This window comes from Wyeomyia smithii, chromosome 3 (genome assembly GCF_029784165.1).
Source record: "Wyeomyia smithii strain HCP4-BCI-WySm-NY-G18 chromosome 3, ASM2978416v1, whole genome shotgun sequence".
In the NCBI taxonomy this organism is placed as follows: domain Eukaryota; kingdom Metazoa; phylum Arthropoda; class Insecta; order Diptera; family Culicidae; genus Wyeomyia; species Wyeomyia smithii.
In genome coordinates this window covers 175,509,970-175,536,451 of record NC_073696.1, presented here as the reverse complement: position 1 = coordinate 175,536,451, position 26,482 = coordinate 175,509,970, and the positions used below count along the sequence as shown (strand labels likewise).

The following is a 26,482-nucleotide window of genomic DNA, read 5'->3' as shown; positions in this document are numbered from 1 at the left end:
TTCTTCCCAAATGCATATAGTTGTAATTTTATTTTTCAAACTATTGTACTATTGAAAATAGTCAAGCCTTGTCAAAACGAAAAATTCGGCCTCTGATTGGTCGTTATATGATTGCTTTCCAAGCACGGTCGACAGAATCATAGACTTTGCCATTTGAAATGTGCTATTCAGCCTATATAAGAGCCTGTTTCACCCGAAGCCGCTCATTATAATTCTAGACAGCAACAACAGCAGTCCTCCCTTAGCAGCAGCAGTGGATACAGCAGCAGTAGCAGTGCAGCGGACAACGGCCACAGCTGTGGTATGGCAACGGATAGCGGAGCGCGTCTTAGCATCGATAGCGGGACCAGGTGATGCAGGGCAGCGGATAACAATGGCAACGGAAGCGTCCACTACTGTGGCAACGGGGATAGCACAGCGGTTGACGTTAGTCTCAGCATCAATGTAAGTAGGTCCAGCTGATGCAGTGTGGCATTTTAGTGAAATGCTGTCTCTGAGCGATAGCAGGCACACTAGCAAATGCATCCAATGAAAAGAACGTTCTGGAAAGCTTTTCAGTGTTTATTTTCCCCCAAGGGATACTTTATTCGCACTACCAGTGATAACGCAAAGTTGTGGTAAGCATCTTATCAGACATTGAATTAAACAACAAATTGTCCTTTTCAGGATGAAATGAAAACCTAATTGAAGAGTTAATATTTTCTCTCAAATCAATTTACACTTTCAAGGAATTTGGAACAGATACATATTTTGCTTCATCTCCGTGTCTCAGAACGTACTGAACGATCTTTTCCTTCAGTCATGAGGACAACATTCGAAAAGCTTTCATTATCAGCATAAAAATTAATTTTTCGCATAATCAATCCTTGTTGATGCGCGAAATTTGACTGATCTGATTAGTCGTTAATATGATTGCTTCCCATGCACGGTCGACAGAATCATAGACCTTGCCATTTTAATTTTGCTATTTGTCTGTATAAGAGTAAGGATGGGAATTATCAACTGAAATGGCTATCGATAGTTATTGATGATTTCCTTCTACTATCGATAGGTTTTTCATCCCCATATAAGGGCCTGTTTCAGTCAAAGCCCCTCATAACAGTTCTAGACAGCGACAACAGCAGTCTTCCCTTAGCAGTAGCAGTAGCAGTGCAGTGGATACCAGACGGATAGCGGCCACAGCTGTGGCATGGCAATGGATAGTGCACTAGTTGCAGCGGATCTCAGCATCGATAGCAGCTAGGCCAGCTGATGCAGGGGCAGCGGATACCAATAGCAGCGTATAGCGGCCAAAACATTAGCATGCCTACGGATGGCGTAGCAGTTGCAGCGGGATTAGCATCGATAGTAGCTGATGCAGTGAGGCACTTCAGTGAAATGCAGTCTCTGTGCGATAGCGGGCACTAGTAAATGCATTCAATGAAAAGTTGACTCATTTTGACAACACATGAGCCGTCTACTTTTGAGTGTTAAATCAGCTTTTCACTGTTTATTTTATCACAAGGAATATTCAATTCGCACAGTCAGTGATAACGCCAAGATGTGATCGGTATCTTATCCGATATTGAATTGAACAACAAATAAAAAAATGACTGACACGCAAGCAGCCGGGTTTTCTTGTAAAAGTATTCTACTTCATCCTTGCGATCGTGGCTATGCACACAACCCTCCTGTGATTTTTTGGAGTGATTTTCCTACAATGAATAAAAGCAAAAGTAGACAAATGGAACTGTAAAATAAACGCTAATCATGGTATGTATTATTCGAGCTGACGGAGTCATCATTACGATTTGAACAGTTGGAGCATTTTTTGTAAACGTTCATAGCGATGCACAATCTTAAAGGGTGTGTTTTGTTCCGCATTGTTTTGCAGTAGCAGTAGCAGTAGTAGTAGCAATAGTTTACTTTACAACTAATCTTGGTATTGCAACTCATTTGATTTTTTTCCCAATCATTCAAGGTGTTAACATCTACAATTAGTGTCGATAATTGAATGTATAATACACTATATATGCATCTCGAGCAATTGCCCGCCAGAAGATAAACAAACATAAATCATCCCTGATGATACTACAGACAGTGCAGACAGCCATATGAGGCCAAACTGGCGTTCTACGACAGCTCATCGTAAATCATGGCTTCGACGAATCGGTTATCCGGTGCTACATTTTTTGATAAAATTCGTCGGATGTCAGTTGGCCCTCCAGAGAAAATTGATGAGAAAATGACAAATTGATCGATACGTGAACGTAAACCATACGTATACGAGACATATTATGATTGCTGCCAGAATCTAAGAAGAAAATCTCTATTCATAAAGATTTTGTGCAGAAATCAAACTGTCAACGAAGTGACGTAGTTTTCCAACATTCCCCTTTTGCCAGTGCTCTATGGTTGAATGTTCGAAAAATGAAGAGTAGAAATCGTTATACACTGTTGTTCCAGCTTAAATTTAGATTAAATAGGTATTGTTAAATGGACAGTATTCTAGCTGTATTGATTTAAATTTGTTTATAGCTTTTTATTATCAACAACGTTCCGAACGAGAATAGCATGTGCGTTTGAAAATGTATAGAAAAAAATAGAATATGTACCGTTCGACCTCAAGAAAAACGCTTCTGATGTCGGAGGAGATTATGGTGACTGTAAACTACCCGTAACAGCTACGTCACGGCTATTTTTCCCGCTGCTCACCTCAATTGACACAGTTATCGTTTCAGGAGCTTCTTTTCTGCCTCTCACACAAGCAGGAAGCTAAAGCCGTCAACCCAAAGTCCCGCATTATTCGCATCATATCGCCTCCATTAGCACTACAGTGACTGTGTATATATATGTGAGGTTGTATGTGTGCGCATGTTTGCAAACTGTTTCTGCACACATGGTTCTGAGCTTTGCCCACATCCTGAATTCGTTGAAGATGTGAAAGGGGAAGTAAGGCAGGAAACTCTTTCATGTTGTAGACAAATTCATCAGTGCGGGGTTTTATTTTATCTTCGGAAAGTTCACTTTTTCCTTACGCTCGTTCTGAAGGTATACAATTTAAGTACTCTTCAGACAAGCACTTCCGCAGTATCACGCATTCTGGGATGTAAAATTATAATATTCCTTTGCTCCGATACAAGTTAAGATTATAGTAATTAGCGATTCGTCAAGAAGTAACACGTTCTTTTCTAGCGCTCTTAATTCTCGTATGAGAAGCACTTAAACGTCCCTCAGTTATGTTGTGTTTGTCAACCGGTATAAGAATCTATAGCTTACTACTGAAGCAGTATAAAATTGAGCTTACCATCAGTGGTGAGTTAGGTCCGTGAAGTTGTTTATTTTGAGCAGTATATCCAGAGATAAGTGAAATCTTATTTTATATAAGTAGCTGATTATATTTGAAATCATTTAAATATTGTGCTAACAGCAACAAAATCTGAAAAGGCGCTGAAAAACTAAAAATTCTTTAACGGGAATTAGAAAGGTGTTAATGGAGGGAAAGTATTTTAACAGAGCACTTACAATAAGAAATTAATCAAATGTCAAGTCCCTCGAAAAGAAGTAAAATTAGTTACGACGATGAAGTCAAAAATATAAAAAGACAATATAATTTGTAAATATTTTTTAAAATTCATGAAAGTTCGCATTACGTTCAGCGAAACAAAATAAATAACGACATTCAAAAAATAAAAGATATATCAAACAAATTGTCAAAGCCAGATTATATAAACGCGGCATTAAAAGAAGGAGGAAATGGCGTGAGCTGCATAAACGTTATGGTTTTTTTTTTTTTAAGGGGGGGAAGTTTGTTAGTAGCTTAAGTATTTATGATAAATATTAGTAAATAATGAGTATGTGTGTCCAATCACACATGGTGACTTCTCAACACTGTGAGAAATTTGTAATTTTAATTGTTAGGATTTGTTTGCTTTCGCAATTAGGACTTATCATTCGTAGGGATTTAAACCTACTTGTCGGAAAAGGGGAAGTAAACTTACAACTAACTTATTGGCTATAAAGAAATCTTATCGTAGCAATTGAGGATTGCAACGATTTTTGTCGAAAATTGTTAATAATTTTATTTGACATAGCTTCTAATGGTTCAACACCAGTAAGTCTATGTAATTCGAGTGTACCAAACCAAGGAGGACGCTTCAAAATCATTTTCAGCATTTTATTCTGAATCCTTTGGAGCGTTTTCTTCCTTGTTGAACAGCAACTTGACCAGATCGGTACAGCATAAAGCATTGCTGATCTAAAAATTTGTTTGTAAATCAAAAGTTTGTTCTTTAAACAGAGTTTAGAATTCCTGTTAATGAAAGGATATAAACATCTCGTATATTTGATGCACTTGGCTTGTATACTCTCAATGTGCTCTTTGAAAATAAGTGTTTTTTATCATAAATTAGTCCCAAGTACTTAACCTTGTCTGACCAACTTAAAATAACCCCATTCATCTTGACAACGTGATTATTGTTTGGCTTGAACGTTATGGTTTTAGTTTTTGCTTATCAACTGCGCTTTTGGGTTCATTTCAATCACTTTTATTGCTCTAATGAAATTAACGAACCTTCAAATTGGGCACATTGAAAATTGAAAGACGCTACCGATGGTTCCCGTGGCTCTGTGGTTAGCGATGTCGGCGGCTAGCTCTCCCATACGGTTGTGATATCGGGTTCGATTCCCGATCGAGTCGAGGATCTTTTCGAGCTGGAAATTTTCTCGACTCAGCACTGGGGCACGGTGTATCGTTGTACTTATCCTACACATACAAAATGTGCCAAAAACAATATCGATAACGAATTCTCTCAACTAATCTAGTTGATCGAGACCGCTATTAGCCCCAAGGCTAAGCGTGCGATATTGTTTTTTAATGATTAAACAATCGCGAAATTTTAAAGATTAATTTTTTAACTGAGTTGTTGATACAATCTGTACTTTCAATTCCATCCAGAAGAAGATTCATTGTCTGAAATTCGTATCGGCATGATATGAAAAGTGATAAATGAAAATGACAGAATTTAACTAGCAGTAAAATATGAACAAAAAAAATTTTGGTTTGAGCTGCTTCAGATCAAATTTTTCACCAGGTTTGGCACATAGATAATAGCATGTTTTACTCATATTGAAATTAAATTGTAGATCTTTAACCAAAACTGACCTCAAATTTTACGAAAACAGTTTTGTCATGGTTCTAATATATTTAAAAAAGCAAAATAATAAAATCTAAAATTGAGTTGATTGTAGATGTAGACAAGTTTTTGTGTTTGGAAGGGGGAGGGGAAGTTTTCTTCTCAGTGAACTGGCATTCTATGAACCCTAAACATTTGATTACTTTTTTATTTCACTGTCCACGGTGACCCTTAAAGTACTACGTGCAATCTTTGTGACCCGCTCTTGATATTCAGGTATTACACTCTCCTGATTCCAGTATTTTTATTATTTTATTTCATTAAACATATTAATACCATAACAAAATTGTTAGTTTTGAAGTCAGTTTTTGTTCGGTTTTAAATCTTTTTTAAGATTTTTTTTAAGATGAGTAAGAAAATGCTATGTGGTATGTAGACGAAAATGCTATTATGTGGACGAACTCTCGCGTCGAAAAAACATTGAAAATTTTCGGTCTCTCGAAAATTCAAAATTGTGCCATTTTTTATGGTGGAATGGGTCCAAACTCAGGGAAGTCAAATTACATAAAAGTACATATAAAGAAGCTGAAGCAGATGAAATGAATTACACAGTGCAACTTACTTAAATTTACTTTAAATTTCTGTTGCACTATGTATCTTATTAGATTTTTGAACTGGCGTGGATAAAATATTTGGTTAACAAGAATGCAAATCCGGTTTTGTTTGTTAATCGAATACATTTTTTTTTATTTTGTCAATTAGGTGTAGACAATATACCGTATTCCAATACAAAGTTTACTTACGTTCTTTTTTTATAGCGTTGCGATTGCCTATTGGGCTTTGTATTTTTTCCAACAAAATAATTTTAAGTAGCCTTTTTCATAATTAGTTCTATTGATACTTTTTCTGCTACATATAGAATATGTGAAAAATTCCATAAACCGTAGTAAATTACCACTCTTAGTTGCTTAAGAATAACAGACGCACGAAATTAAAAGAATGGCTTCTTAGTGAAAATTTCGAGTGACACCGGCAGTAATTTGAATCGAATTTGAGTTTTGTTCGTTGAATTTATTGATTTGTTGATGGTTAGAGACATATAATTCAAGCCGTCCCAGGAATTTAAGCTCAATGCCATTACTTTTGTAAAATACCTTATTGTACTTACTTTAGCGTGAAAATTTCACGTGACTTCTATCATCCATTGCAATAAATGACTTATTCACAAATTCAAGAAAATTATCCGAATGAAAGAAAGAAGCTATTGATAAAATTATGGATTTTCCACGATAATTACGTATGTCATATTTCTAGTCAGACATGAGCAGTGACATGTTGAATTTGACTGCCATCTTCTTCTCTGTAACGATATTTTCTGTATGAATAAATTTGAAAATATGAACAGCTGCATTGACATTTACTCTGTTTTTGAGTAAAAAACGCTAGTTAACTTAGTTTAATTGGAACTGAATTTTGGTCAAGTAATAAAATCCCACATAATCTGGTTTGTAGTTTTGAAATCCATCAGCGGTGTCAAAGCCAATTTTTTCACAATTCTGAAAAACGTTTCTGTCTGTGTGATTTACCTGGCTGGAATTTTATTTAATTTCATACACAGGGTAATGTATCTTACTAATCAGAGTACCTTTTGGTGTCACACACGAGAAAACACTGAGTCTGCTCGACGTTTTAGAAATATGTCTCTCCAGTGCACAAAAGAAACCTACGTTTTCGGTCACTGAATCCTAACCCCAAGAAAGTACTCACTTCCAACGCATGAAAACTAATTGGGCGGTTTGTTTTTCTTCTCACGATTCGTTTGTACTCTGAGAAACACCAAAAGTTTAGTCCTGTGCGTCTATTTCCCCCTTTTGGTTTTATTTGATTATTGTCGAAAGCCAATTCGCTTCGCACCGATGATAAACAGCCGCTCAGAAAGGGAACCCTTATCAGTCACGCAAAAATTGTACTGCAAGAAAGGTCTATATAAAAACAGTCACATATTTGTAACGAGAGAAATGCTCCCTCATGGTAGCACCCAATGGGGAAAATATTATTTTTGGGTGCTTTGACACGCCAACATTCATCAGATTACCAGAAATAAAGCAGAGGTCCTCCCACGGTTGATGAGGCGAACGATAGCGCGTTAGCTGGTGCGAACTTTCCAAATTTCAACCCGACCACCAAAGAAGGACATATAACCGATAACAAGTTTCGTGCAGAATTTATTCCGAGTGGCAAAAGCGAGTCTCAAGATCGGCAGATTAAATTCCCTGATAATGGATCCCTTTTTAACGAAATTATAATGATCGCTTACCCAATTCACTCAAGACGCAGCGTGCTTGGGCATCGTTTACCAATAGATTTAAAACTATCTTGTCGGGTGGTGTTACTAATTTACGTTGTTTGTGTAAAGTGCAGCACTACAGACTAAATTAAGTTAAAGAAACATCTTATTAAAACTGAGTCGTTGTAGAGGCGTAAAGCATGTTTCATGATTGTTATATTCAGCTTGGTAAATGAATGAGCGCAATGCTTGTGAAGTAAAGTGATGGAATCTCAATCATAATTAAATTAGTATTTATGGTATAATCATTGTAAAGATAACATCTTCTCATTTCAACCATTAAACACATAGCAAGAACTGTAGTAACCGAAACACTCAACAAAACACTGCCTCATCCGAAACAACACATTATTATTATTTGTACCCACTTCGTTTTGTTTCAAAACCAACGAAGTGTATTCGGTCGCCTTTTGATTTCGCAGTCTTTGAAATTTAGCTTTTATTGTTGATTGCGACAAATTTTCTCGCGAAAAATTCTTGTAGAAGTGCGCTGGTACGTCCAATCGCGGTAATATCTTCTACAAAAAGTGCGGAAATGGGATTTGCTCACTTTTTGTAGAAGACACCAACATGATTGGTTTTAACCGCGCACTTCTACGGCGTTTTTTATGCATTTTGCGAGATAAATTCTCCCGCAATCGATAATATTGTGTGTATATTGCGGAATGTCCTAGCTCAGTGGTTTTCAACCTTCTTCAGTTCATGCACCCCCTTTTGATAATTTTTACAAGCTTTTCCCCCCCTATGGGCACCATGAAAGAAAAGCTGTAGTAATTAAAAAATATAAGGCTTTTTAAACTTTAATTTTGACCAGGTTTCAAGCAGGAGCAGGAGAACACCAATACACGGGCATACAATTCAGCATCTCTTGTGAAGGTGTGTGTGACGATTTATCGTTAACAAGCACACTTGAAAAAAAAATGAAAAAAATGTCGCACCACCGTCAATCACAAAAGCCCATTACATGTGAAATTTTTCCACTCGCAATTCCCCCCCTGCAACGGTTAAATTCCCCCCTAGGGGGGAATTCCCCCCCGGTTGAAAACCGCTGTCCTAGCTTCTACACTGCAAATCGAGCAATTGTGAAATCTAAAGGCACATTTCGCAGCTTATTTTTTCAACTACTTTTCACCAAGCTTCATAATTGCGACGCCTGCGATATATAGAATTGATTTATTGCACATTAGACCGACGGATTAGTTTTTATAAATTTTCAAAACAACTCTGAAATAATTGCTAAGATTTGGGAAGACGACTGAACATCAGAGAAGTGGATGGAAAGTATTGTGTGTCCCATCTACTAAAGCCAAACTGGAGTGTCACAATTTTTACACTACACTTTTATTTCACTTCACTTTTTAATTCTATCACAATTACCGGGCAATCACTCTGTTGAACGCCGCCTACAAGGCACTTTCCCAAAAAATCTGCCGTCAACTATCACTATTTAAGAAGCAGTGGCGGGATTCATGGATTCACGCGCCATCAGATCAGATTCTCGCGAATGCGACGTGCCCACACATAATTCATTCATCAATTTCAAATAGGTGCACAACACAATCGATCGAGACCAGCAATGGCAAGTTATGCACGACTACGCATTTCCAGATAAACTAACGCGGTTGGTCGAAGTGACAATGGATCGAGTGATGTGTGTAGTTAGAGTTTCGGGGGCATACTCGAGCCCCTTCGAAGCTCGGAGAGGTTTAAATCAAGGTGATGGTCTCTCGTGGCTACTGGGTAATATTGCCCTGGAAGGTGTCATCAGAAGAGCGGGGATTAACACAAGTGGCACGACATTTCAAAAGTCGGTCTAACTGTTTGCTTCGCCGACGATATAGACATTGTGGCTCGCACTTTTGTGAAGATGGCTGATACGTGCATCGGAATGAAGGCGGAACGAATTGGACTGGTTATCAATGCATCGAAGACGAAGTACATGAAAGGTTGGAGTTCACCTCCCACCTCGAGTTCAAGTTGGTGATAATGAAATAGAGGTGGTCGACGAGCTCGTATAGCTGGGCTCACTGGTAACTGCAGGCAACGATATCGCCGAACCAAGTTAAACATTCACAGGACACTGATCACACCGGTAGTCTTCTACGGCCATGAGACATATGGAGGACCAACGCCCTCTCACGGTGCTCGAACGGAAGGCGTTGCGTACCATATCGGTGTACTGCAGTTATGGAACGTGGAGAAGGCGAATGAACCACGAACTGCTGGAACTACAGGAATTGCTCTGGGAACCATCTATCTTCCACACCACTAAGATTGGCAGGTTGCGATGGGCTAGGCATGTCGTATGGATGTTAGACGACAGCTCGGTAAAGATGGTTCGTGAAGCCGATCCGTCAGGGATGAGACGGAAAGGTGCACTGCGGGCAAGATGCGGGCCCCTACGCAGGCTGCAGAGCTAGCTAACTGCAGCTATGGACCTAGTGGAATGGAGAAGACTCTTACGTACTGCAAAGGCCACATCACGGCTTGGGACTGTTTGGTAAGGTAAGTAACAAATGGAAAAAGTGCAAGAACTTCTGATGTTACTTAGATTAGGTTGTCACTCTAGTCGACTTGCCATACTTGAAGTTTTTCAAATAGGTACCTGAAAATTTGTAGTTATGGTCAAAGCTCCGCACATAATTAATTTTATCTCGGCCATTTTTTAAACCGTTTCCTTATATTTTGACGGTTTTGGAAAGAAGAATAACAGGGCTTTCATAATAAATATACGACCCTGAGTGAAAAAAGCTCCAAGGGAGGTCGTTGCAACCGCCCGAACAGTGGAAAAGTACCTGGCGAACATGAACATACATGACAAGAAGCAGCAGACCCGTCCACTAGTCTCTGCAGGCAATAACGCAGCGACAGCACCTGATTAAGATGGTCAACTCGATTTTACCGGCGAATGAAGACGTGGTGGTGGTGGTGGTGGTGATGAACCTATCGCACCCTGGATGGCAACGACTGGCAAGACACTTTGTATTTTGCTTCCCCCACGAAGGAAGTGAGCGCCGAGGTGAAGTTTATTCCACAAAACAAGTTCCCCAAGAAGGAGCACAATCAGCGAGAAGGGGATGTTAAAGCTGCTCTTCTTTCGCTCCGGACTGGCTGTGAACGAGGAAATTTATAGTAGGTACGAAGGGTCTGCCGGAAGTTGCGTCGTTCACCAAGAAATACCATAAGGGCGAAAATGCGGTGTTTTGAACAGATCTGGTGTCGGTCCACTACTCGAAGCGATCGTTAAAGGGGATGGAGCGGCTGAATATCGATGTGGTAACAAGTAAGCTAACATACTTACCTTCCATGTAAAATTTATCAAACTTTATTATCGGTCGTAGTTATTTTTTACCACCATCCGAAAAAAGGCCATTTTTTAACGCATACGTTAGCCTTTTTCTAAAACTTCTCAAACAATATCAGTGAAATAAACAAAACAGTAAGTACAGTTCCTGAAATCTTAACCGTTCGGTTGATTGAATTTACTCGTGTAAGCCTCTTGTTAATAAATAATTCGATGTTGTACCAACCTCAGCTCAAAGAAAAATAACATCAATGGCTCAGGTATAATATAAAAGATTGAAAAAACATCTCGTTCCCCACCGGTAGGTTAGATCAAATCAACTTTATTTAATTGAAAAGTTCAATCGAACCCAAATACATACAGAATAATTCACAAAATTCCGCAAAAATGGTGTTACATGATTTACATCCCATGGAGTGCGCACAGATAATTACTATTCAATAAGTGGTGCCAATTATTATAAAGGCTGTCGGATCTATTTTGCAATGAGATAAACGAATCAAATACTGCAACCCCCAGTGAGCTCCGCAAATTGATAAATTCCCCGAAATGTTCGACACGAGCTCGACAGTTTGAAAATTACTGTCCGTAACACGACACCCCGGCAGCCATTTTCACCCGAATGAAGCATTTTCGAGAATCCCAGTGAAACTGTTCGTTCACTCATAATAATCTATTATTGAATCAGTCAGGTCTCCATTGTTACGCTACGGGGATAAGTTATTATCGTTGTAGTAATTTAATTCCACATAACGAGGTTGCCAAAATTCAGCGCTAAAGAATAGAAACAGAATAGGCAGCTTTATTTATTTTGAAATTTTTTTACAGCATTATTATCTTACTCTAGATAGGATAACAATTATCAACATATTTTTCAGTGAATCTATTACTAATACGTAATTAGCGTTGTAATTAACATGTGACATTTTCGATACAAAATTTCTAATTCCAGAAAAAATCTGTTACGCAAACTCTGTGAAACATTGATTCCGTGGAACATCTTCCAGTGTGTACAAATTTGGGTGACATTTCGCTCGGCCAGCTGGAGACGTCTTAATATTATTATCTGTGACTGTATTTGAAGTGCAATTTCCATTGCAATCTGACAACAACTAAAAGGCGTGTCGGATCGAATTTAATCATACGTAAGAGTACTGTGAATGAGTGATTACTCTGCGTCTGATCGAATAGAAATCAGCACATTCTGAACATATGCTGCAGCAATAAAGATCATAAACTGCAGCGCCACTAGTAATGAAAATACATCGTAAACCAGACTAACCAACTCTTTTTATTTCACTATTGGAGAACGGGATATCCAGACGTTTCTGCGAAATAAAAGTCTGCTCTACACTTCGCATGACACATCAGCTCGGAATAAAACAATGCTCATTGATATTTTATGCTCCATTAGGTGCATCCCTGCATTTTTGCAGCATTTCGGCTGGCATAGTAACGAATGTATTTGAAGGTAATCAGGCTATTGTCGTTCCGGAATCATATCTGCACCAAATTGCGCAGAAACATCCGAAGAATGTTCACAATTCATCTACGCGACTTTGAAATTACGACTAATTAATCTGGAAAATACATATTCTAAATAGTGGTTAATGAGGTAGCAATAGAGTATTATGTCCTTTTTAATTAAAATTTACACCTACAATTTGAAAAATGTAAATATTCGTTAGTTTCCCCAGGGTGACGCTCCTATTTCTATCGCAAACTTTATAATGTTATTATTTGTGAAGCGCTAACAATAATTTTTTTTCAGTCAATGATCGCTACAATTGAAAATATACTAGTAAATTCTAGATAGTGGAAGACCAATAACTAGTTCGCAGCAATATATAAGCGGTATACGACAGGACTTTTCCATTTGGCTGGTTTGAATAAATTATACTTCACATAGTTTGAAGGACATTCACATTCAGTCAACACTAAGAGCATTCCAGGCGGAGAAAATGAACGGAAATTCCATGCATGCAACGTTGTCGCCCGGAGTGATAGTCGTTAGATTATCAAGGAGACTGTAGATGCACAAAGTTATCACAGCTGACACTACTCTGTCGTGTCATCGCTTGTGTGATATTACTTTGTCTCGGGATGTTATTCATCTGACTCAGCAAGCGGTGACACTATATGAGCGGCAATCATAATAATGGCGTTCTTGCTATTACATAATGTATGCTGAAAATGTGCCCGTTTTACCGAACGACGGAGCAATCTCATCAACGGTAAAGCCCGCTTGCCAGTCCGTTTGCTTTTATTTTCGCCATTAGCATCTTATCTTTCTTCCGTGTGAGTTATGAGTCAGGCAAAGTTTCAAAAAAAAAGTTTCTCCTAATTTTTGCCCTTTCGGTCAGCCCTTCCTGGCAGCGCTCACCCAAAGAATTACGCTGCAATGAACGTCACGAGGGGTGCTTAAGCCCCAGCCATAGCAGCAAAGGTTGTATCAAAAGTGTCAAAATAGCACCATGCGTCCGCTGTTTGGGTGGTATTCTGGTAAGGCAGCAGCAGCACAGAGAATGTATTTGTACTCTCGAGCGACCTTCTTCGGTGTGGTGGTTTTAATTCATTTTTTTCTATTTTCGTTTTTCTTTTTGTATATCCCTAGTAGGAGCTGAGTAGCGCGAATAAAGAAAGGCAATACCAAACACAAAGAGATAACGTCAATATCGATTTTTCTCTCGTTCAGGGAATTTCCCACTGACTCACACTAGCATGGGTAGAGGGTTGTTCGTTCGAGCCACATCCATATTTCGGTGTATGTTGAACGACGACGTAGGCCAAGCAAGAACAGTTACTTACCTACAATCAATTTCCTTGGAGTGTGGTAAAAAATCAGTGTTCAACTTATTTGATATTATAGAGATTGAAAAGTAATAGTTTAAAACATCATGTTTGATATTTGTTTGAGTATAAATATATGACTTCTTTCACAGCTTTATTGAAAAGCAAACATTCCATATGATATATTCAATCACACAAGGTTCCACTCTTAAACATCATCAACATATTCTTCGTCAGCAAAGGGTTCGCCTTATGCGAGGAAATACTATATGTGTTCTCAATACTCTGCAGGCCTTTATAATAATGACAAGTAAAAACCTTGAAGCCAAAGAAAAATAAAGCAACTGCAATTCAATGTCCAATACAGAGCTGGAAGCTGAGCCATAAAACAGCACACCAGAATTGGTTTCTGTTGGTATCAGATTTTCTGCCCAGTTGCATTTTACGTACGCCCAAAGCACAACTTACGGCTGTTGTTTTGTTGAATTTTATACCTACATGAACCGATAATTCTCCCAACAAGCGACGAATGAAAATTTATAGCACTCGGTTGATTCTGGTTATTTCCGGACTACGGTTAGTGACCACGAATGTAAAAAGGTTTAGAAAGAAGACGATATCGATAAAACAATTAACTGATTTTTAATGTATATTTTGCGAGAAAAGCGTAGGTAAACATTCACAAAATCATTTAATTTTTTAGTCTGTTTAAAACTTAATCAACTTATTAATATTATCGTAAAAGCAGTGCTCTCGACGACCTTCATATAAATTTAGATCCAAATTTTGTAACAGCGGAAAATTTCTAGAGCTACCGAGGAACAGCTAAAATTTTGGATTTTTTCTGCTGCTTTTAAAAAAAGATAGATGTACCTAATGAAAAACAGCTCTTGATTCTACCAATCTACTGTATGCAGTTTATTGCTTTTCAGTTATACACCGAGGAACTGAACATCCCAATGAAATCTTCTATTGGGCGACATTGAGACAGATTCATTGCGTTGCGTATTGTGGGTACAAATGGAGTCGAATGGTTATTCACAAACGTTTGAGCTTTTTGGTGTAAGGTTTGTTTCATTTAGAATTTGGCCGCATACAGTTTCGGATTTCTCCATGGGGAAATAACGTACAAAATTGGAAAACATATGTTTTTGCAGGGTTTTTATTAAACTTCAAGGAAAAAATTCAAGAAAAATTATTTTTCTGCTGTTCTGATGAATTCTCGAGCTTTTCGTCGGACTTTTTTCCACCATCCACCATTTCGCCATATCAGATGATGTTTTGATTGATTTGCCACACTTCTTCAATTTACGCTTGACCATTGTCCAATATCTTTCGAAACTGTTGGCAGTTTGGTGGATTAATCCTTTTGTCGATAACGTCTACACGCTGCTTTATTTTAACTCTAATTTGATTAGGATCTACTCAGTTTGGTATTCTTATGCAAAATGTCAAAAAGTGAGTTATCGGGTACTGGATAATTGAGTAACATTTACCCAAATTTTCATAATTACCATGTTTACTCAATTTTGAGTTATTATCCATGATGTTTACTCACCCCTGAGTATATGTATATGTCAAAAGTTTTCAACAGCGATATTATCTGTCTGTTTCCGAAGAACAATTGGTGTCGCTTTTTATTCGTTTGCTAGCAGTAAGTATTTGATCTTTCATCAGATCAATAATTTCCTAATCGATTACATTACAAACAACATGTAACAATATTCCATAACAATTTCAGCCCAACATTATTATTGCAGAGGATTTGAAAACATAAAAAACATCTCTTCAAAATGAACAACTGCATGTTGTGTTCCTGCGATGCCGTTTTTAAGTCGGGCTTTTATTCGTGCTAATGAACGGAAACATTTGTATCGATGTACAGTGCCCAATACATGCAATCGATACAATTTAAATCCTTCGCAGTGTTTGGTGACGGATGATGACGAATTTTCTGGAGTGCGTACTGTACAAAAACATGAGCCACAGTTCACGGGCAACTGTGAACCGGTTGGTTGCCGCATTATATAAAGACACGTGAATGATTAAAATTTTTTATAATGTTTCGATGAAAAATAAATCTATGATTTTGATTGTTCTGAATTTATTTTATTTATTGAGTTAGATTTACAAAAACCAGAAATCATCAAATTTCCAAATTTAGGCAAACTGGGTAACTTGTACTCATTTTCGTTAATTCCTGGTTTGCATGAACAGAGTAGATTCTAATCAGTTTTTGACGTAAAATTAGGGTACCTCCACTTTTTTCAAAGATGGGTCATATCTAGCTCACTTTAGAGTAACAAATAATGAGCGTGTATATTATCCTGTTTGTACCATTCCAATTCTTCCTGAGCGCAGAGGCAGCTAGCTAGATTGGGCCAGAACTTCACGAAGCCATCGTGTGATTGGATGAACGGTAAAACTATCTCCTGAAGACCATACATGGTTGCTCCAGTGATGAAAACTTTTGTCTTCTTTTCACAGCTATAGATGGCTTGCCCAATCATCAACTTACGGGCGAATTCATCGTCCATCAAAATATTGTACTCCGTCAGGACTTGCTCGTATAGCTTTCTTACTCAGGTTTTGGCAACCAGGTTCTGTTGGTTTGTTTGCTGGCATGATACGACCGTAATCCTTCACGCATACAATTTCGACGGATTGTACTATGTTATGCATTGAACCTTTTCACCAAAAAAACGGAGAGAAACGCGGGATTATTCCGGACTGCCCTGATGATCTTCGTTAGTAGTTTCCGGTTTAGTGTTTCACTTATACGTTTGGTTTATTTAGCGCGATCTACCGTCAAAGTGAGCACGGTATTCACAGTCGATTTCGGTAGTTTGGAGGCCTTGGTGATCATTCCTCCTGACTATGATGAGTTTTCAACATAGGTGTGCACAATTTTTTCTCGTCTCTCGCGTTCAATCTTGGATAACTTTCCAACGCGTGTATCAATCCTGACAAAATTTTGCACCACTTTAGATCAGAACGCAGTCATTAGTTTCTCGGTACGACAACTAGAGGCGCTGCAGTAAATAAAGGAAACGGCCAAATACTATGTGGAACAAACCCTAATCTTATGATGGCAAAACACATAGCCTCCGTCGGCATGAAATTTTGAAGAAATGGAATTAAAAAATTTTTCAAACATTCTTTCTGGTGTAAGCCAAACCACTAGGCTTTAACCATAATTTAGACAAACAAAAAACGAAAACCTTTGAGTGTGAAGACCTCAAAAAGCAAGCTTTGAGCGTGAAGACCTCGGAGAAATTCCAAAATTTCAGTTGTTACCGATAGTAAGATCCCAGTGTTTATAGAAACCTCCAGTGAGAAACGCAATTGCAAAATTTGAGCGTCTGTCATGTTTCAGTATATTATATTAAATTTATAGTTAGATAGTAATCATTATTATTTTTCTCTGCGATTATAATATTGCATCATTACACACCAAATGAGAACTAAACTTTAAAAAAATGTATACAAAAGCTCATAGCGAGCTCGGACCATACTTATAATCTCCTGTAGAGTGTGAATGTAAAATGTACTGTTCTTGTTAACAAATACAATCCAATGTCTCAGCTTTAAACTTGCCTGTGGCCATAGGCGACAACTTTGGGGGGAAGGTGTAGGCACTTTTACCAAGGCATCATAACGATTTTAAAACAAAAACATCAAAACAATGAAAATGCAGGCGTACCGTCATTCCAGGCAAGCGGTTTTTGTTGATCACCGATTATATCGATGTCCTAAGGTCTTCCGACTGAGATTTCGTTTCGATGGTACCACTCCTTGCACACCTAACTTTGACATTTGAGAGTCTGGCACCGTCATCTAACTTTATACCACAACTTTCCAAAACTCATTTCACTAGATTGAATTGTACGCTGTGAAAACAAACAGAGAGAGACCACACCACACCACACGATTTAGACCATACCAATAACAGGAGTGAGTACCTTCTTGCGTATCTTACTTCCAACGACCGACCAGATGGCATTCTACCCATTTTTTTTACAAAAATCAGATGGTGTCATAATGCTCAAACTGATACATCTGTCCCGTGCAAGCTTCACCCTGGGCTACATCCCTGATAGCTGGCGGTAAGTCAAGGTGATCTTCGACGGAAACTGCTTTTCATGGTTTAGTTACTCTCATTGAAAAGTCGCTGAAGTATCGCTATGCTTTTGTCTTGATATTGATGGCGCTTTCGACAATACATCCAATGCTTCAACCAATATAGCTCTTCTGAATAGAAGAGTTGACAACAGTACAAGGAGCTGGATTCAGAATATGCTCTCGGGCAGAGAAATCACAACTACATTGGGACCACGGTCACAGCGACGAAAGGCTGCCTACAAGGGGAAATCCTCTCCCCCTTGCTTTGGTCCCTGGTGGTCGACGCGTTCTTAAACAAGCTAACACAGCTTGCCTATGAGATTGTTGGCAATACCGATTATATTATCCTCATAATTCGCGGAAAATTTGACGCAACAATATCAAGCCGCCTTCAGAGCTGAGTTGGTGCACTCAGGGGGGGCTGAACATAAATCCCTCTCCAACACGCCCTTTCTCCTCCTTCCTGTAAAGAGGTGAAATACCTGGGGATTATTCTAGAGAGTAAGCTGAATTGTACGGCTCAAATTGACTACGTAGTCAAAAAAGCTACAACGGCAATTTGGGCCTGCAGCACACTATTCAGTAAAACCTGGGGTTTGGAACCACAATTAGGTCTTTGGTCCTACATAGCTATTGCACGACCAAAATTTGCCTACGCCGCTCTCGTGTGGTGGCCAAAAGTGAATGAAGTGGAGGCCATGCTCTGCTTACTATCTTTACGTCTACTTGTAAGCGAAGCTTGGTGCACTAAGGCTTCAACAAAATAGAACAATATCCGAAAGCCATCAGGTTGGTCATCTTCGCATTCTAAGGGAGTTTGAACTTACACCTTTAGTCACCACAGTATCAGGCAGCATGGCGGTCCAGAACAATCTTGAGGTTCCATATAAGGTGATCGAAACCAATCGCTACATGTGGAGTAGGGATGGTCCTACACTTCCATCAGGCATCATCTGTTTCTATACAGATGGGTGTTAAGGAAACTATTCCAATGTAGGGCCCTCCGCTGCACTATTGGCACTAAGATCCGCCAAATGCGCGTCCAAATTTGGGAGTGCAGCACAGCACTACGAGAGCTATCCGCCCAAGTGACACACAAAACATGTTAGAAAATAAGTAACAACGAAAGTAGTCATATAAGTGTACTACAAGCGCAATCGACTTGTGTTATTATATTGTGTTTGATATTGTGTTTGAAGTTGTTTTTCATCAGTATTCATCAGTATTATATTGTGTTTGAAGTTGTTTTTCATCAGTAATACAACCGCATTTCGAAAACAAGCTCGTTTTTTCTGGTTTTGGAGATGTTTTTAATAACATGAGTTCAAGAATGACAATCACTATCACTTGGTCTTTTCGTAAGACATTACACAATCTAATAACAACACTACGTACCTGTAAAATGCTTTTCCTTAGTATAGTAGCTTGATTTACTTGATCAATTTATTATTGAAATTATATGAACGATTTCTATATTTATTTGGAGCGGTTTTGACGCGCCATCAAAAGATAAACAAAACCCTTGCAGTGTAACCAAAATCACTTCAGATTTTTGTTATTGTATAACTAACAACGTTTTCTAGTTTTGTTAGATTTTATATTCAGATAACGTTGAAACTATGCGAAAACAATTTCAATATTCAAGCGAAAGAAACAACTCTTTTTGAATGGTTGAATGTTATTTTTTGTCATCATTTTATAATCAATTAAAACTGCCACTGAAAAAAGAAATTGCCGATCTAGTTGCACTGCGCAGACACAACACATTTGCGCATGCGTTGGTTAACAGTTGTCATAGCAACAGATTTGCGCATTGCCGTATTTGTACTCGAGATGTATTTTGCCACTTAATTAGATCAAGTTGTCTTGCTTTAATGCAGTTTTCGGTACTTGTTCTACTAGCCTTCATGTTTTGCGCTTTTCTGGTGATATTGATGTCATGGAATAGGTGACGTCAACTATTCTATACCAACGTGTGTTACTTGGGCGGGCAGAATCAATTTCTTCTGTACTGGGTACCTGGACACTGTAGTATCGAGTGGAATGATAACGTTGGCTAATCAAGGACCAGCACAGCAATTCATTGGAGGTGAGCCATTTCTGGGAACCTCCAGATCCACCGTCAAGCACGAGCTTACGAAAAGCTAGAAATAGGTGTCAGGCGTGGTAAGCTACGTTTCTACACGGAAGTTTTTACCGGACACTGTTCTGTTCTTTACCACCTGAAGAACATCAGAATTCTTGGATGTGATAACTGTCGCTTCTGCAGTCTTGCTGTTGAAACGTCCGCTCACCTGACTTTTATTATGAGACCCTTGCATTTGCAAGGTACTACTTCTTCGGACGTTACCTGTCAACTCCGTATCAGGTATGAAACTCTAATCCCAAAAAAGTCGTTAGTCTATTTGACTATGCGATACCAAATTGAGGCACAGGCACAGTGGCTCTCTTAGTCCCAACGCCCTTCGGGCATACAAAAAAAAACAAAGAAAGAGAGGAAAAAATTCTCCAAACTGCAATGCTGAACGTCTTACAAAAAAAAAAAAACAATGATAGAGAGGGATACTTGTAAAAAACCACATTCGAAAATTTGTGAAATTCGCGTAAAAAAACATCTTTAATTTGATAATCTGCGTGGGTTTTGGTTACAAACCAGCATTAATTCGAAAATCCGCGTAAAGATTTATTAATTATTGTAGTATCGCGTAAATAACGATGTAATTTAAAAATCCACGTGAAACAACTGCGGTTATTCGAAAATCCGCGTAAAAAACTTGTTTATGATGCGGCGAAATTACATTTTATAGTTAATGTTTTGAAAAAACGCATCGTGATTTTTTTCTACGACTAAATATTTAAAAATCAGAAAAAATTGCGAAGTTTTAATAACATTTATATAGTTTTTAGCATCCTTGAGTCTTTCATAGCAATATCAATGCCAAGAAAAACATACTCAGAAAGCACATTGATATTGATACAATACAAAAGTTTATCTGAATATTGAGAATAGTTTAATATTCTCGATGTTTAATTTCATAATACTAAAACGTTCAACAAAAAAATAATTAATAAATTGCATTTTTTTCTGCCTCACGAACTGCAAAACTCATCACACTTAAAACATTTCGTGATGTATGTCAATCGATCAAATAAACTTTAAATATTTTGATTATTTCCCCAGTAAAAGCACCGTACAAAATTTCTATATTTTTAATGCACTTTGACACACCCATAAAATTAAAAAGCAAAGTAATGCCTCGGTGCTACATTTCGATTTGGAACTCGACCTTCTGTTTATTTCCTACACAAACTTCACAGCCGACCGTTCAGTGTAGGGTAGTTTGGGGTAATTTGGACCCCTGGGGTGAAATGGACTGGTGCTTTATCTTGGAAAGTATTACATTTTTGGGTTCCATGTACTACTCCATCCTTTCCTTGAACTACTCAACCCTAACTAATATAAAAATTTCATAGTTTGCTGTGACAGGTGCACCGCAGTGCCAATGTAAACAAAGGAAACATCAAAAGTTGATTTTGCTGTAAGTTTTACGCTTGTGTATTTAAGGTTTTTTGAGAACTTCTTCGATGTTTTCAGTCTAATAAGCTTGCAGCCGTGTTTGTCTAGTAAAAGAGTACATTTTAATGAAAGATTGCGATAAGTTTGATCGAAAATAGTGGAAGGAATTGAGTTTTCAGAAAGGCGTCCTGTTTGGGGTTAAATGGACAGTTTTTTGGGGTGTTATGGTCAGGCGAGTTTGAAGTAAATTCTTTTGTCGGACTGATACCGCGGGCATATAAAAACGAACGAATAGACGGCGGTATACAAACAATGAACTGTAAAAAGTGTTGCCGGCAATCTGGGATGATTTATCTGTACAAAAAATGTTTTCAATGCCCCGCAGAGTGGCGGGTTTCTGAACAAAAGTTGGAAAAACCTAATTTTTTTTCTAAAATTCTTGAAAATGACGTGTAATGCCAATTTTTGGGTGCTGAACTCATTTCTGATGTCCGAAAATGTTGTTCCCCTAAAATGCCGTTAAACCTTTCTTATTATCAGATTTATTTTTTTGTTCAGATCATGTTCAACATTGGTATACTTGTTCTATATCGAAAAACTTTATACCCGTATTTTTTTGTTTGGTCCTTAGTGTGATCCATTTTGAATTAAAGTTGCCAAAAATCGGCAATCATTTTTCAAAAAATTGTATCTTTTGAGCCGTTTGACCGATTAAAAGATTTAATGGAAAGTTTGAGGAATTTGATAGGCCTTTCAAGAAAAAAAAAGAAATCGTACGTCAACGTACATTCGTTATATATTTTTCCGTTTCGCGAATTTGGGATTAACGGATTCGGAACGACGATATGCAAACCGGGACCCAAAAATTCGAAAAATACGGTTAATTTCATATAGGCTGTTGATTATCCGATCATTCCGAACTGTTTCACGAGGCTGTACGGTACACACGAGTTCTGAAAAATTACATAAATTTCCCCTCAAAACGAAACTCGTTGATCCAAAATCAGATCAAAATTGAGGGAATTAGGTAATCGAAGTTAAGCTCAAAATTGTGATTTTCGAACATAAAAATCATTGAAATTTCCTGACACAGCAACATTCAAAATGCTGCCAAAAATTGGTATATCGTCCGATTCTCATGAAACTTACATCACACATACACTGACACACACATACACACACATAGACAGACACAGACAATCACACACACATACACACGCACACAGTCACACACACTCACGCGCACACACGCACACACGCACACACGCACACACGCACACAAACACAAACACACACACACGCGCGCGCACGCACGCACGCACACACAAACGCGCGTGTGTGACATACGATCGCATACTCAGTTTATAGTATGAATAATTGGAGAAGGGAAATTTTTTTGGCCTACTGTGGAACCACTGTGCAATGCCTAAGAATTGCAGTTATCATTCCGTATGCCTGATACCACCTTCTAGTGTGTATTAAGCAACTATTGATACTATAAAACTCACATTTTTTACCCTGTTCACATCACCCCAAACACTGTCCATATTACCCCAATAGCTGTCCATTTTCACCCCAAACGATTTTTTTTATGTCCGAAAATCATAATTTTTAGTTTCGTTTTTTTTTGTTCTTTTGACCTCAATATCAAGGTTTTTCCGTGCAGAAACATAGAAAACAGATCAATATTACTATAGTACATTACGTTTATGGGATAGAAAAAACAGGTTACGAAATAACAGGAGTTTTCCTTAGGGGGTCCAAATTACCCCAAACTACCCCACAGGAAAATTTCGCAACGGAAAAATGGGTTACACTGAAAAAACTCCGCACGCTCCATCCAAGTGTTTCATCAATTGGATATGAAAATGACTCTGCATTGTTATTTGTATAATTTTTTTCATCGAATTCAATCATTTTTCACTTTCGTTTCAAGTTGTCGCACACATCAACTCATATCCATGAGCCGCACTTCATTTACGTATGATTCCAACATTCCTTCCAAGTGAATTGCACTTGAATCTGCCCCACTGTTTCATCACAGTGATTATCATGTGCGAAACACTTTCAGTTGATTTGTTTTGTTTTTATATGTCAAATGAAGTGCCGTTTGTGCTGAAAAGTAGAAAAATGGCGACAGATGAAAAATCAGCGAGTGTAATACGGCTTAGAAGTTCGACGATTTTCCGGACTACATGTTTAAATTTCTGCAAGGTAAGTGATTTATGTCACGTAAAAGAATCGAATTCTAATCTTATTTCGTCCTTCCAGCACAAGATCACAGAGATTCTGACGACAACATCTTTACGCTAGAGGCAAGTATTTGTTTATTAAAACATCAATTATTTAAATTAAATTAATTTAATTCTTTGTCTGTTTTACAGGTTTCTTTAACCGAAACAAATAGTTTATATTTGGTGATGAATTTTTATAGTAAAATTCCAAATTTATAAATAAAACAAAGGTTCCATTATATGCAATCATTTCCAAGTAAAACTGTTTTCATTTTGAGATCGAATAAAAATCATTCGAAGCTCGGTGAACATTCATTTGAGATTCGAAATCCAAACACTTTATGTTTATATGTCATAACAGGAGAATTGAATGTGTTTTCCTTTTGAAAATGAGGTGTTGCACGATAAATAATTCTAAAGTGTTTCGCACATGAATTTTAAATGTTCTGATCAGTAGGGCGAATTCAAGTGCAAAACACTTTATAATGTCGTGTCGAATTCTTTCAGTGTATAATGTTTCCCAATTTATTTTATGATAACTGTCGACTACGATTCGTAATCGACACTTCGTTCGATTGGTATATAACAATTGGGATTTCACAACCATTGTTTAAGTATAAAAAAGTTAAAACAATTAAAACGGCATGAATTACACAAAATTGTAGGCAATTTATGTTAGCCATGTTCATCATGAAAAAATTTGTTCGTGTTAGTTACTCCACATTTCAAATATATCATTTTATTCTCAGTATTGTTATTACAACCAGAAAAAAGTGTAGACTTAAAAATGTTTGTGGAATGTCGGTATGTGTAGTTCAGAATGGAAATTATTTTCACAATTAGTGAAAATTTGGAATAAATGTTACTGCACTGACCCTGCAATTATTCCGCAAAATTTTTTTTAAACTTTTGCCATACAGCATTGTTTGTCTCACCGAATATATTTTCTTGATTAGAATATATTTTAATTATCAGAAATATCTTCAGGTTTATATTTAGCCTATCGTTTGAACGAAAACGAAACGTGAATAATCCGTTTTTGGCTTGATCTGTTCATGTCATCAGAATAACTTTTCAAGAGACGCAACTTAACAAAAGCAATTTTTCAATGACAGCGGTTGAGCAAAAAGTGAACGAGGTTTGCGTCAGAAAGCATGATTTGCCTATTCACCATTACCCAAATAATCCATAGCTTACTTGGATTGGACTGTAAGCACTGTTTGTATCAAAGCCTTTTGGCATCACTGGCACCATATAACGATGAGTAGTGCAGGCATCATGGGTTGGAAAACCCTTGTATTGTGTGCCGCTACACGAAGGGGTGCTGTAGCGCGTTGCAGCCATACCTACACTCTTCTCTCAAGAGAGGGACATTCAAGGAGCAAAAAAAGCTTTTTACTTCATTTTCACCTCGCACCTATCCTCTCTTCACCAGGCGGAACCACCTAAGTGAAGTAGGTATGGAATATTCTACAAACAATAAACATTACGTTATTTTGACGTTTACAGTAGTGTCGAGAAAGAATTGAAAAAAAAAACGGATCAATAATCTCTGTCCCCACCAAACGTTTTGTTTGAATGAGCGTTTCAGCAATACCGCAACGAGAGGTGTTGAGGAGTTATTTTCATCTTCAGTTTTCGTTTCGGTAAACATAAGTTATGATTTTTTTTAAACTAAAGGGCTTTCAAATATAGACTTCAAAGTTTCTTGCCTGTGCTTGATGCGAAGTACTCCACGTCAGGACAAAAATCGCTAACGCCGCAGACCACCGAGATAACATTTTTACGTAACTTATTAAAACCTTCACTTCGTTTCGGAACACTATGTCACTACACAGCTTGGAGCTGTTATAACTTTTTATTCAGATTCTCTGACCCGTGAAATCGATTTTCTTGCCACTTTGTTTTTCCTTTCGGTACAACTTTCCTCACTTTACTCACACGGTAACATTCGGATATCTGGTTAACAACGGAAAAGATAAATGAAATAAATTAGAAAAAATGATGATCATGAAAATCACTTTCGAATTGACTCAAAAAGCACAACACAAGTATTGCACTGCAGAGGTGAAAAACCGGAAACCAGTAATCACATTACGAATCGATTTTATCTCGATACGTTTTCAACTCTTATATCCTACGGCAAAGTTTTTTCTTCACACTGAATCTGTCGTCGGGTTCCACTGTTATGCTTAGCCTGATATTAATCCTACAAAGGAGATTCTTACTACTTCTCGGACTATTTTCCTCACTTACAAACCAATGCAATCTGATACTCTATCAGAGCCGGTTCACCGGATACCTTTGAAACTGGTTCGACAGTGTCCTGTCGTATTCGTTGCCCTCTGGCTAATCCTTCTATATATGCGTTTCGCCTTCACCGTTCACCGTCACCAAAGCGTTTCCTGTTTTTCCTTAGGCAACACGCGCTCCTATCTAGATATGATTCATCGCACACTATGGAGACATAGGAGCTTTATTCCATCCGAATCTCACACCCTCTGTTCCCCCCTCGAAGAGAAAATGAGTAAAATCCCTAGAAAATAAAGTGACCACTACACTGTCAATTTGGTACTTCCGTTACCGCTGATAGTCAACCTTTTTGATGTGTCACCATAGAACACGAGTTCGGAACTGACAGAATAATTCGAATCGTTTCTGTAAAATGCAAATGGTGGAAACGGAACAAAACCAAGCAAATTGGGCAGAGAGAATGACGGTGAGCGAGAGTGAGAGCACTTGCCGTACACACGGATTCTGGTCTGGCTGTTCGTCCATCCTGTCGCCACAAAGGAAGGGCGAACGACTCAATCTCATACTGTCAGGAGAGCCGATCGGAAGTTATCCCGATACTCGAGCTGTTTGCGAAATAGAACATTTTTTGTACTTCCGATAAGAACCAATAGTATTGGACATAGTTTCCGATGCAGTTTTTCATTTTTTCCTTTCTGGAAATTAAATTAAGAATCTAATTATTTTAAACGCTTTACAATATGGAAATCTTATTTCTAGGTTATTTCGATCAGTAGGACTATTTTCACAAAATGTGAGAAA

General features: G+C 37.9%; 1 protein-coding gene across 12 annotated transcripts in view; it reads right to left on the bottom strand.

The window, feature by feature from the left end:
* LOC129727364 (amyloid-beta-like protein) overlaps positions 1-26,145 on the bottom strand; it is a 144,048-nt gene extending 117,903 nt beyond the window's left edge. For 5 of the 12 annotated variants that reach the window (XM_055685144.1, XM_055685154.1, XM_055685155.1 and 2 more), the window contains exons 1-2: positions 26,013-26,145; positions 25,141-25,387 (exon numbers count right to left, since the gene is read on the bottom strand). In XM_055685144.1, the coding sequence (XP_055541119.1) occupies positions 25,141-25,209 (69 nt within the window). In that variant the 5' untranslated portion in view covers positions 25,210-25,387; positions 26,013-26,145. Of the gene's footprint in view, positions 1-25,140; positions 25,388-25,656 lie in introns of all 12 variants that reach the window. The other 7 variants (XM_055685150.1, XM_055685149.1, XM_055685146.1 and 4 more) reach the window with 7 other exon arrangements.
* Between the last annotated feature and the right edge of the window lie 337 nt (positions 26,146-26,482).